At 33.6% G+C, this 14,319-nt stretch overlaps 1 protein-coding gene across 8 annotated transcripts in view; it reads right to left on the reverse strand.

Moving 5' to 3' along the window:
* Nucleotides 1-14,319, reverse strand: part of LOC140054039 (uncharacterized) — a 78,223-nt gene that overhangs the window by 17,892 nt on the left and 46,012 nt on the right. For all 8 annotated transcript variants that reach the window (XM_072098850.1, XM_072098853.1, XM_072098854.1 and 5 more), the window contains exons 3-4: nt 8,435-8,509; nt 523-686 (exon numbers count right to left, since the gene is read on the reverse strand). In XM_072098850.1, coding sequence (XP_071954951.1) covers nt 523-686; nt 8,435-8,509 — 239 coding nt within the window. The remainder of the gene's footprint in view (nt 1-522; nt 687-8,434; nt 8,510-14,319) is intronic.

Below are 14,319 nucleotides of genomic sequence, written 5' to 3' on the forward strand. Positions count from 1 at the left end.
AAAACTACTTATAACACGTTTTAACCAGGTTTGCAAAGACACTCTCAAGATTTCACAAGGGACTCCTGTGAAATTTTGGAAGAAAACACTTGTTCCAAGATGTTACTGCGTGTGCGTGTCTTGCCCTTGTATTAAACTGACCAATCATAGTAATCAAATAGCGCACAACTATGCTTTCTCCCGAGATTTCTTACGGTTTGCATGCGCTTATGGAAACGTGTAATAAATTGAGAGATCAAACCTGGTTACCACTTGCGAAGACGTGAAAAGGGTATGAGGCAATTAAGGAGAGACTTTGTCGTGTCTCAAAGGTGCATCATTGCTATTAATCAGGAGATTTTACTGTGAAGTATCCATATCACTCACACAGGTGGTGAAACAGAACAAAAACCATAATGGACAAAATCATTTTTTTAAATATTTTTTTATACTGTATGTTTCATTAATATTTGACTCATTATTGCGTGCCTTTTAGACACATTTCAATGATCAAAACTAGCAAGACCACCAACTACAAAATACCTTCTTTTCTTCCTCCTGTTTCTTTCTACGTTCTTCAACGGCTTGTCGTTTCTGTTCCTTAGTTTGTTTTTGTTGGTCTATCGCCTGCTTTTGTAGTTGTAATTGCTTGTTTCTATATTTCTGTTGACGAACAGATTTGTCCTTTAATTTCGAGGCATCTATAACTGTAAAATAAATAAACAGATTTGTCCTTTAATTTCGAGGCATCTATAACTGTAAAATAAATAAACAGATTTGTCCTTTAATTTCGAGGCATCTATAACTGTAAAATAAATAAACTTATTTTTAACATAGAATTACCTATACTTAAGATACAGTTTATAATGGAATGTATTTACAAAAAATTTAAAAAAAGTCTTCTTGGATAAAAGGACTATAAACCGTAGGTCCAGTGTACACATCTGGCTCATGTGCATTTTAAAGAACCCAGTACATCTTTCGAGACGAGTATGGGGTTACCCCGGTGTACTACTAGTATACACACAGGCACTGTAACACACAACCACTGTCACACTCATCAAGAGGGCCCCTTGATTGTCAGCATACGCTGTTTAGGGTCACACTATAAATAAGGTGAAATAAATAATAACGATTAGATAACGCAATATCTAAGGAAATGAACCCTTTCTTCAAAAAGTGAAGGTGCAGCCACAAGCTATGCTTCTTGAATCTTTCAATATTAAATCCAGATTTTACATGAATTTTTAAGGCAAATAGCAAAAACTCTGTGCACCTATATAAGACAATGGTAACAATCTTTAATAGTTTTCTATGTCATAGATCTATTATATCAAAATTAGTTTACTATATTTACAAAATATGATATTATTAATAAATCAAGGCTATACTGTACATCAGGACACATCAACCTCCATCATACTGTACGTTTTTGTTTTATTTTCCCTCAGGATATTTTGATAAAAAATGTTGAAACATACATTAACAGATGAAATAGATATGTGTGGAAAGCTGTTCATGTGTGTCATCACAGGCACTCTACTACTATCTAACGCTTTTCCTGTTGAAATATTGATGGTACCCAATTATCACATCGCACCTATCTATTTCTCACCTTTCTGTCCCATCCTACATTTGAATATTATTAGTATGATCACTCTAACTTCCTGTTCTCCATCAGGTATAAACCACACCTACTTATCAAATTTCTCAACAGTTCCATATGACTGGATTTGAAGAGGGATAGATAATTGCGATGTACAGAGTAATCCTTATTTAGCTAGGTAGGTAGGCAATCACCAAGTTGGCATATAGTAGAACCTCTCATTTCAAACACCCCTATTAACATAAGGGGGGGGGGGGGAATTTCCCTTGAAACGAACAAGGGAAATGCCAACACACTAAGGCTTACCTCCCTATTCAGCTGGGGCACTATATAATATAAAGGGGACAATTTTCACTGAAAAGAAGGAAAGGGTGTTTTCTAAGGCCAGCCTCTATTAAGGGGACAACAATACAAACAAGAGAAAAAAATGTTTAACACTACTAAAGAAAATCTATTGAGGGAACGCTTGTTAGTTTCCTAAGGTGTCCCTTTAATAGCGGTTCTACTGTATCATGAAATAGTTTAGAATTAAATTCAAATTTATTCCTTACATCAATCAATTTTATTTCAAAATAATATTGTCTATTGAATGAAAATTAAGTATTTTTTTTAAATACATCAGAAACTAAACTACAAAGAAATGAATCTCATAACCTAATTCTTAATCTAAAAATAAAATTCTGAAATAGTACATTAATGAAAAATAGTATCATCTAAAAAAATATCTTCAAAAGTAATTTAATTGCAAACTGATCGAGGATTTACATTTGACAAAATCAGGGCGTTTCTCTTGTAGTAAGTATACTGCTTTCAAATCTAATGAAAAACAGATCAAGGAATTGAGTTTTTTTTTTCAATCTGGGCGTTTCTCAATCATAGCGTTATTCTTTGATTACTACACAAAAATATAGTAATGGATTTAAGCAATTTTTCCCTACGCTAAATTGAGTCCCAGTCACAGTTTTTTACAGTAACTTCTTGCTTTTGATTTTTTTATGCAAAAAAACTGATTGAAAGTAATACTGTACAACTTTCATGGAAAAAAAAAAAAGGGGAAAAACGAACATTTGTCGCAATTATCACGGGTCAAATGTGATCATGTGATAAAGCGATTTTCTTAAACTGTTCTCTCAAGACACACTTCAAACTATTAACACACACAACATTTCCGTCAAAACATATATTTTTTTTTCAAGATTCGTTGAAAATCTTATCTGACATACAATCCGATTTACTTTTCCCAAGTTAGAGGCAATGTGATTTAAAGATTTAATGACTTAATAGAAAGAAGATTGTTACTAAAGATTTCTAATAATATACTCAGAAATAAAAAAAAATGAAATAAAAAAACAATTTTGAATAGAGTACATAATTTTATGATCATGTCAAAATTGTTCTCATGCAATTACTGCAGTAAACTACATTTTTTTTAGTGTGTTTCTATGTACTGTAGAAGCTTAAAGGCAGTCGAAATTACCCATAAAGGTTTTTAATAATATTGCCTAAACTAGTTAATTTAGAGTATACAAATTACTGCAGTTGTTGGTCCCTTATAAAATTACTGCAGTTGTTGGTACCTTATAAAATTACTGCAGTTGTTGATACTGTACCTTATAAAATTACTGCAGTTGTTGGTCCCTTACAAATTATGGCAGTTGTTGGTCCCTTATAGAATTACTTTTTATTATACAGTAGATAGATTTATAATCATTTAGCCAAACAAGAATATAACATTTAATTTATTTACAAAATTATCAAATATTATACCTATTTGATTGAACATGCTTGTGGACAAATGCATAAGATTTTTGTTTACTGTAAATCTAGGTCGCTAGATTCATGTAAACTGATTTTGATGGAAAGGTCACAGGGTCAAATAGCCAGTTTGTAGGAATTATTAATCAATTTAATAGTGGTATTTGAGGTTTGATGTGAGGCAATACAGAGGGCATGATTCACAACCATTCATGTGTATTCCAGGAACACCAATTTACTATCAATGGAAGTACATCTAAATTTAATTAGTAAAATAGAAAAAAAGGCTATTTGTAGGTTCTGACTTTAAACAAAATAAATTTAATTAATAAAATAGAAAAAAAAAGTTAATACCACTTTTTAAACTAAACTATTTTTTTCCCTGACTTTAAAAATAAAGGATTTAATTTTATTGTTCATTACGCAAAACATCACTATTTATAGAAAACATTGTTGAGGAAAAACATTTTATGATTTTATTACGATAGTCCTACCAAGCGACAAACAATTAGGAAAAATAAAATATTACTAATAATATTTTTAGCAGTGCAAAATAACTATGTTGCTCAAGTTATAAAAGTAAAAGGCTGCAGATTTATACTATACTATCATTAGTATTATGTCAATTTTAATAAACCAGGGCATCACGTATGCAAAACCCAGGAGAGCAACAAATCGCTCTCCTCAAATCACCGAGGAGAGCAATTCGCTCTCCTTGCAAAAATTTTAAATCGCTCTCCTCAAATATTTATGTTGAAGTTGAAGGATGGTCGCCCTTATTAAAAATGGCTGGCCCTTATTAATTTTTTGTACACATTTTTTTGCCCGACAGGGGATAACCCCCCCCCCCCCCCCCGGGCACAACAAATGTATACTGTACCTCTCCCCTAAAATCCCCCACACCCACCTTTACACACAATATTTGGCGCTAGTTCCGTTTCGCACCTGTCGTTTATTTCGACTCAAAATTGGTTAAGTAACTTTATCGTGAGTACCACACCTTAGAATGAGGCCTCAAAAATACTTTTACGAAGGAGATCACACAAAAAGTAAAAAACAAATCCTTTAAATTGATGAATTTACAGACGTCTTTCTCGAACATCGGTTCGTGAATTTCGCATACTCCATGTTCAATGTTGTTGTTTTTATGGAGCGCCAACAGAGCAATCATAATAGAGGGCTAAAAACTCAGTAAATTGCGTATATTTAATGCATTTATTGGTGAAAATTACGTTCAATTTTATCATATTTTGTCAATGTCAATGCAACAAAAATATTACTGTTGATACTGTACATGGTTTTTGCAGGAACTTTTAGGAATGAAAATCGACAAATTCATCATCATATTACATGTACTGTAGGGGTATATCTGATCTAAATAATATTCCTGTTAGTCTTAGTCTTACTCTTAGGCCTAGCTAGGGGTGGTTGCTATTTGAAAACAGCAAATTATTAGCAGTAAAATGTTACAGCATTTTATTGACAAAATATATTAAAATTAAACGTGTATTTCAATAAAAAATGCATTAAAAGAAGACGCATTCCACTGAGATTTTAACCATCTATTGTTGTTGCTCTTTTGGCGCTCCATAGAAACGAAAATATTGAACTTCGAGTATGCTAAATTCGCGAACGGTATGCGCGAGAAACATGTCTGTAAAATCATCAATTTAAGGTTTTATTTGTTACTTTTTATGTGATTCTTCTTCATAAAAGTACTTATAAGGCCCAATTTTAAGGTGTAGTATTCACAATAAGCTGCTTAACAATTTGGAGTCAAAAAGAAGTCGAAATAAAAACAGGTGCGAAACGGAACTAGCGCCCAATATTTTCCGTGGGGATCGTATTATTCTACAGTACAAAAAACTCAAGCCAATTTTTTTTTTATGGCCTGCCTGGGTAGATTGGGTTTCAGGAGCCTGGAGAATCCTGTCCTGGCCAACTATATCATATGCCTAGGCTTTAGCCTAGCTTGTTGGCCTAGAAATCAGACAGAAAACCTGAAAAGTATTTACCTGCAATTCATAAATTATACAATTCTAACATGCAACAGGCATTAAAATATTGATAATAAGTTACAAAGTGTCATTTTAAAATAATTAAGAAAGATATTTGATCGTGTTTACATGTGTCACACATGGGCGCACGCACAATAGGGGAGGGCTGAGAGAGCTTCTAGAAGATGCTGACGTCACACATCAGCACGTGTTTTGAGGAGGATTTGAGTGACCAAAATTGGTTAGAACTTTCGAAGAAATAATCCATCTTCAAAATGACTTAATTAAAGCAACCAGCAGCTAAGCTTTTTTAAATAATAAACATTATATTTAGGCCTCCTATATTAATGTTTCCTTTTAAAATTAAATATATTTTATTAACTCGTTCCATAAAAACATAAAGGGAAAAATTATTGGTTGGGACTTGATCTTCCTGTAAAGGAGGTGTTTCTATGACACCGTACTGGTTGCACTATGAGGCGATGAAGTAAACTCGCCCTTGAATGCGCGCAGGCAGGGGAATCCCCTTTGTTGGTACCTCGCACTGTGAGATGGAGCGCGATGAATTGCTCTCCTTTTCGAAGGTTGTTGATTGCGATCGCGCTCGCGATCCTTAAAAACGAGGGACTGCCATTAGGCTTGTAGCTTTATAACTTAGCTTATATATTATTAGCCTAGGCCTAGATTGGTTTTAACTTTTAAAAATCCACGTGTTTTTAGGCCTCTTGACAGAAAAGTCAACACTGTCAAAATCTAGGCTCTATTTTGAAAATTAAGGAGCGCGATAAATTGCTCTCCTCGAAGCCTGTTGAGGAGCGCGGAGGAGCGCGGTCGCGCAGGCGCTCCTTATAAATGATGCCCTGATAAACAGAAAATTAATGACAACTTGTTATAAATTGACAATTCTCTATTGTAAGGTGATAAATTACCGACATTACCTACACAAAGCTATGAATTATAAGTACCAATCTCAAATCTCTTTTAAACAACCAAACAATACAACGAAAAAATTTTAAGATACTTTAATAGTCAAAGTATTAATTTGGTTTCATTAACTTGTCCATTTATCTTTATAATAATTTGGAATTTGACATGTCGATACTAAAATAAACAGTTGGAAATAGCTTTATCATGATGATGATGCATTTGCACTAATTTGAGGTGGGGCAAAACATTCTAAATTGTCTGATAAGTCTATACAGTAGATACAACATTTAGTAACTAGCCAACAAGCCTTAGTACAGTGCCATATCCAGGAAAATAAAGTGGTGAGGTGGTCGCAAAAAAGGGAATAATTCCCTTTCCAGCCCATGCAGTTCATAGTTCATTTAATCTGTCCATACGGATTCATGTGACATACAATTTCTCAAAGTTAAAAGGTTAATACAATAAAATTACATAGCAACAAAATTCAACGACATAACAACGGTTATTAAAATGTCTAATTGAGTACGGAATAAAATAATTAAGAAAGCGTTTTGTTCTACAACGTGTAGCCCTCAAACACCTTCCAGTTGTCAACATTTCTGTTAAAAAGTGGTCAGGTTGAAACCTTACCAACCGTTCTGGTAGCTATTAAAGGCCCTGTAGTAATTGTTACCTCCTATGGCACAGTAGCTTCACCAACTAGCTTCTTTAATCAAATTTTTCACATCACTTCAATAGTAGCCTCACCAACAATCCTCATATAATATATATTCATTCTAAAAACATCACACCACCCACCCTAGATCCACATAATTATTACTACAATGATGAATTACAACACACTCGATACATAAGCTTCCAACATTTTACATCATTATTTTGTCGTCATGCTCCACATCATTAATTTTACATACATACTTGCTAATGTATGTACTACACAAGTATTCACACAGCTCATATTATTAACAGCTCTAGTGATTCCTAGCATCAGCCAACACAACCTTAAACATCAACCAATGACTGTTCATATTCTGCTACCAACATAAAAGAGTATTTTTTCCTGTAATTCTCTGTCTTCACTATCAAACTAGTTTGACAAAAAAAGTGTGATGCACCCAAATATGGTAGTGATATGCCCAAATATGGTTGTGATATAACATCATGTCCATGGGCACATTACATTTTTTTTGTCCCATAAAGTTTGATTGTGTAGACTGACAAAACTGACTACTGAAGCCATCTACTGTACTCATTGAGGCTGAAAGATGGCGGGAAGGGGAGGGATGTTTAGGGAGTTTTATATACATTTTTTTGTTAAATATAGGTTGGTTATCTGATAAACCTGGCCATAGCATGGCGGTGTATAAGTAGTAGTAGCATTATGGGAGTATGTTTGCAGACGCATTTGATCCAAACATGACCGGGATAATAATATGGCCTTGTGCATTAAGCACTAAAAGAACGACGTATTATTATTACAAGAACCTGGGGTTAAAAATTCAAGTTTCAAGTTTAGTGTTTCACAGAATATAATATAAGAAAATATACAGATGATTTGCTAAATTAATAAATATAATTGTGTGAAGAGGATGCATTAAGCCAAGGCTTTAAGTTTGGTCCTCCAAATAAAAGATATATCCAATCTGCAGTATATATAAATAATATGATTATTTAATTTAAGTGAGAGAGAAAAAAAACACACTTCACAATTATTATATACACAAAAAACAAAGTAGATTTATTAGGGGTGGGGGGGATGGGGTATCTGGATTTCACAGACACCACCCCCTGGATCCGTTGTAAGGGATGGGGTTAGGTAATACTTACCAGGTAGGGATGAGGTGTCTGGATTACATGGACAGCACCCCCCCCCCCCCTCCCCCGGATCCATTGTAAGGGATGGGGTTAGGTAATACTTACCAGGTAGGGATGAGGTGTCTGGATTCCACAGACAGCACCCCCCCCCCCTCCCCGGATCCATTGTAAGGGATGGGGTTAGGTAATACCTACCAGGTAGGGATGAGGTGTCTGGATTTCACAGACACCACCCCCCGGATCCATTGTAAGGGATGGGGTTAGGTAATACCTACCAGGTAGGGATGAGGTGTCTGGATTTCACAGACACCACCCCCCGGATCCATTGTAAAGGATGGGGTTAGGTAATACCTACCAGGTCGTCTATGCTTTGCTTGATTGTCACTGTCAGTGGTTTTGTCTTTATCTTCTTCTTTTTTGTCGTCAGTATCTGGAAAAGGAAAACGAAAGAGCACTGTAAAAAAAGGTCTTTTTGGACAGTGAACATGTTCATATAGTGACATGTAAATTACATCATACTGTACTAGGTTTCATTAGGTATTATAAAAACACAATGATTACTGTACATACACAATGAGTTTAAAAATTAAAAAACACATCATCAGCTTAATACAAAAAGCAATTTATGATAATTACTATAAAAATTCTTATTTAAATAGATACTGTACCAACTTTTTGGAATTCAAATATCTCGCCAATATCTAGGCATCGTTAACAACAAATGGCCAGGCTTCCCAAATATAGGACCAGGCTTCCCAAATATAGGACCAGGCTTCCCAAATATAGGACTAGGCTTCCCAAATATAGGACAAGGCATCCCAAACATAGGACCAGGCTTCCTAAATATAGGACCAGGCTTCCTAAATATATGACCAGGCTTACTAAATATAGGACCAGGATTTCCAAATATAGGACCAGGCTTCCTAAATATAGGACCAGGCTTACTAAATATAGGACCAGGCTTCCCAAATATAAGATCAGTCAGGCTTTCCAAATATGGGACAGGCTTCCTAAATATAGGCCCAGGCTTCCTAAATATAGGACCAGGCTTCCTAAATATAGGACCAGGCTTCCAAAATATAGGACCAGGCTTCCCAAATATAGGACCAGGCTTCCCAAATATAGGACCAGGCTTCCAAAACATAGGACCAGGCTTCCCAAATATAGGAACAGGCTTCTCCAATATTTTTACAGGCTTGTCTGCATATCGCAATCCTATTTAAATAGGACTACAATGTATACAAGTAGTGCCTGGATATTGCTACAGCTGCCTATGATCAGCTTTATTTATATTATGGTTCCGTAATAATCAGGACCAGACAAGGAGGCATGTTAATGGATCATTACACAGCCTACGTTAGGTACAAGCTTGCAGGATAAGCAATGGATTCTACACATTGTTATAAGCCAATTTATTTTAGCACATTTTTGACAAACGAGTTAAAATTATGCAAGTTGAACAGCAACGAACAGAACACAATTTCTTTAGATTATTTCGGAAGCAAGCAAAAAGGTAATACACAAATGCAATACCCTATTTACACTATGATTTACCCTTTTACTTAGTGAAATGACATAGTTTGATCATTTATTTTAGCAAAAGATGATTTTACAATAACTATATTAATAAATAATAACTACTACTATTATATTATTAATGTAACTTGTTTGCATCCTTAAATAAATGAGGTTTGCCTTCATTTCAATCCTTTAAATTTTAAAATAAAAATAATAAATAACTAGATATTTTGAAATTTTTTAAACAAAGTCAAAGGACATAGTTCAATTCTTGTGATAACAAATATGACAGCTGTTTAATGGGATATTGAATGACAAAAATTATCATATTCATTAGACCTTGTCTACGCAATAAAGTCAGATGTATTAATGGGTTGTGTCTTTGTATAAATCTGCAGAACATGCACCGGTAGTGTGGCACAGTGTCCGACTACTGATAGTGAGATTGTGGGTTCAAATCCAACTCTTGTCGCATTACTTGTATCCTTAGGCAAGAAGACACTCTACTATACATTCACCTCGCTCCACCCAGGTGTACAAATGGGTACCTGGTTAGATCAAGACACAACTTTGAGCTGATCACAAGCTGCATCATGGGTATATGTTCCATACGTGGCCAATCCCATATTGACCAGCGTAATACAACGTACAGTGCTTGGTTTCACAACATTAGGTGCTTTATAAATCCAGGATATTATAAATTACTAAAATTTGACGAAAACAAGCCTGTAGCCAGGATATAGGGCGGGCCTTTTTTCCACAAAAAAAGACAAACAATCAAAATTACGTAGGCTAGTTCGGCATATTTACCACCACTTCCACTGTTACTAGTCTCTAGGTTGATAAAAGGCACTTCGGCAAAAAGAACCCCTGAAAAAATCCTGGCTAGCTACTAATTGGTAACTGAAAGCTGTTGATGAATTCAATACATTTGGTTGTAATAGTAAAATACATCATTAGATAGACTTCATGTGAAGTGTATTAAATGTATGCGAGATTACCACTTGCAGAGAGACATAGCACTTGTATCAAGGATATATTATGATAATGTCATTATAACTATAATATAGAGCCATTAGTGGATGTTGGTTTCGGTAAAACTAAGTTACGACTGTAGTGTAAGCACAGATCAGACCACTGTACCCTTAAATATCATAAATGAAGGTCCACAAATGAGAAAGTATGTTATGGCCTCAGATCTTTCGATTAATTGCCTACAATGGCTATTTTATATTGTGAATACATTTTAACAATTGAATTCTGACCTTGAGACATATAGATTATGTAATATAAAAATTTTTATTAAAATCTACATGACAATTGAATTAAGGATATACAGCTGTCATAATTTATGTCACAAACATTCATATCCCCGGGTACAGTCCCAGTATTGACTTTTGGTCGGGGTGTAGTCCTCTCTTTAGCCAGTTAAAGATGAGTTTTTATAAGAAATGCTTAGCAATAATTTTTTTTTTTCGTGAACCAGGCTTTCCCTGGGTATACATCCCAATATGGGCCCATTTTCATTTTCTAGGGAGTGGATTAAACCAGAGGATATAATAAGGTATATAGCCTTTTTTTAAAACTTCATTATGATATTGTAGTAATATTACTGTATAGTATAGATGTAAAAATGAGAACAACCTTGAGATTATAGATTTTACTCTTACTCCATTTCCCGTTCGTCTTTCACAATCAGTCTGTTGCAGTATATATTAATCTATTACTCTTTATTAAGGTAGGCGTATGTGGCTTACAGGATACCCAAAGCCCTGCAGATATTATAGTACAGTGATTATTATAAACATTAGCCTTGCAAAGATGCATATTATAATATCTGTTACAATTGAACCTCCTGTTAAAGTTAATAAAAAAATATACTTAATATATTCATTTCAATAACACACCTACAATCATCATCACGTTGGTATCTAGAAATTGATATTAACACACGCATTGTGGAAAATATTGAACAATCGAAAAAAAAAAATTAAATCTAATGAATATATACAATGATAAGGGAAAGTGTTAGGATAAATTAGGATTGGTATATAAAAAAAGGAATGGTGTGGATAGGAAATAATATTTAAAGGAATCAAACCAAAGCAATCTTTAGTCAACTTTCCAAAAATTAGACACAATAATAGGGCTTTTCCAAATTGTGTCTTGGGTTTTAACAATTGCATTTTATTTAAGATTTTATTTGCTTGCTCATTTTGCTATAGGAAGATTGGTTTGGAAAAGTTGACCATATTTTTGTTTAAATTTAGGAAATCTATAAATAAAAAAAAATTTTAAAATTCAGAATAGTGCTTTGTAAGAAATCCTGACCTTAGAGTGAATATTAAAGGATCAAGTGAAGATAAACCTTTAGAATGAATGACCACTTGTAATGGTCAAGTAGTTAATGGTCAGCAGGTTGACCACAGTAGTACCATAGAGGGTGCCAATAATAAGACTGTGCTGTTGCCCAATAAAACAGTAGGTCTGATTAAAAAATGGCAAAATTTCCCACAGAAAATCTTTCCCACACCACTCCCAAAGGTTTATGAGAGCTATTTTCATATTCTGAGTTGATCATGATGAAATTAAACAATGTGAACGTGCCAAGTGACTGATAGTGACAGCTAATAAAACCAGACAACAGAAAGACAACAAAGCAAAATAAGTATCACCAACAAAAAAAACACATATTGAACATTATGCACAAAATTCATACTCGTACACTCTGCATGTACTAAATGTTTTAGATCTTGTTTTGAAATTACTGCATCAATGGTTGATTACTGCAGTAAAAATGTCTAGCAGTTGGTGCTATGACCTTTTTTGCCACTCTTCACAAAATGTTCTGTTTTTTAAAAATACCGAAATCAACAACATAAAATACCATAGGTTTTTACAGCATTTAATTGATAATAGTAACAGTTACTTAAACTGAAAGATAAGACCCAAAAAAAATAATTTTTAAAAAAGGGCTGAATTTAATCAAAATGTTATGGGTACATGCAAAGTATTTTTAAATGTTAAAAGTGACGACAGAGTACAAAATGATCCAACAAAAGGTGCCAGTAAGGCTCACCATTCGCAAAATGAACGTGGCGCGTTTTCAGTCCAGTTACTAAAAATAAAGCAGGTGAAAAGAAAAAGTTTTAATGTTTTGTTTTTTAAAGAAATGCGTGAAAAAGAAATGATTATTAGTTTAATGATGTATTAATAAGAAATAAATATGTAAAAAAACACATGCAATTGCATAAATTGGCAAATGATATTTGGTAATATTACAGTGCTTATTTAAATGACATAAAATGTATAATTCCATCACATTAACAACAATACATTTGTCAACATCTATTGGATTGGATAATGAAAGAAAAACATCATTAAAAGCATTTTATTCAAAACTTTACAAAGAGAATGTAAATTCTCAGATATTCAGCACAACTTGAGACTATTATCTGCAATATTTGTTTTAAAAATATGAACCGATATACTGTAAAATAAACAATATACAGTATAATTATTAAAAAACATATTGTAAAATACAATACAAATAATAAAACATAGTCAACATTAATATGAAATGATGGGTCTGTTTGAAAATATAAGATCATAAAAAGATGTTGTTTGTTTATTGAATACATTATCAAAGTTTGTGACAAAAAAATGTGATACAAACCGTATGGTAGTGATATACCCAAATACGGTAGTTATTTGACATCATCATGTCCATGGGCACATCACATTTTTTTGGTCAAAGTTTGATAGTTTAAACAGAGCTTAAGTTCAGCCTGATATTAGACTGGACTAATTGAATTTGGTTAAATAGGGTGTCTTCAATTAAACTGACCAAGCTAACTGATACTTAACAACCACTTTCTGTTTAGTATAACTTTCAACATAAGGTACTAACCATGTTACTATTAAAAGTTAAAAAGTTACATCAAGGCAAAACCATGATGAAACTAAACATGTGAATAATCCAAGTGCAAAGTACCCATGACTTAATTACTTCAATTTTTTATGTCAGTGTGAACAAGGCTTTATTCTTCAAATTTAAACTTTTAAGTATAAATTAGGTTAATTGACAAAAATAACAGGTATAGAACGTTCTGTTAATTAAAACTTAATTAATAATTACAATTAGTGGCTAGCCAGTTTAATTACAAAACGATGTCATTTGGGTTTGGAGAATAATCGTGTAAGACAGCGTTAACCTCATTTTAATTAAAGAGGACAGGAAAGTGTCTAATCCATGTTGTAATTAGCTAATAGCATACAAGGAGAAATGATAAACGAAACTAAAGTAACATGTGTACATCACTGTGTATATTACAAATCTTGTACCTAGGAAGCATAGAAACAGCATGATATTTAATAGGCTAGGTAGTGCCTAAAGGCAAAGAATATATATCACAAGAATGAGTAATCCGCGATTTTCCCTGTAACAGTAATATTGTCCATGTGGTAGGGCGCCGCCATAAGTGTGGATGTATCTGGGATGTATACAACTTTTTGTGACGGTTTCACTAATCAAAGGCTGGACCACCGGTAGTATTTTCATGATAAAAAATCAACTACATGCCAACATCATGTTAAATACTATTTGGATATTTAATTGTTCGTTTTATGCAATTTATTTAGTAAAAACTGTCGTATAAACAGTTTGCTTTATCAACCGGGCGATACGATAGCGTGACCGGGCGTGTTGGTGTTTAGGCGTTT

The sequence above is a fragment of the Antedon mediterranea genome, chromosome 7, assembly GCF_964355755.1.
Source record: "Antedon mediterranea chromosome 7, ecAntMedi1.1, whole genome shotgun sequence".
NCBI classification, from domain to species: Eukaryota; Metazoa; Echinodermata; class Crinoidea; order Comatulida; family Antedonidae; genus Antedon; species Antedon mediterranea.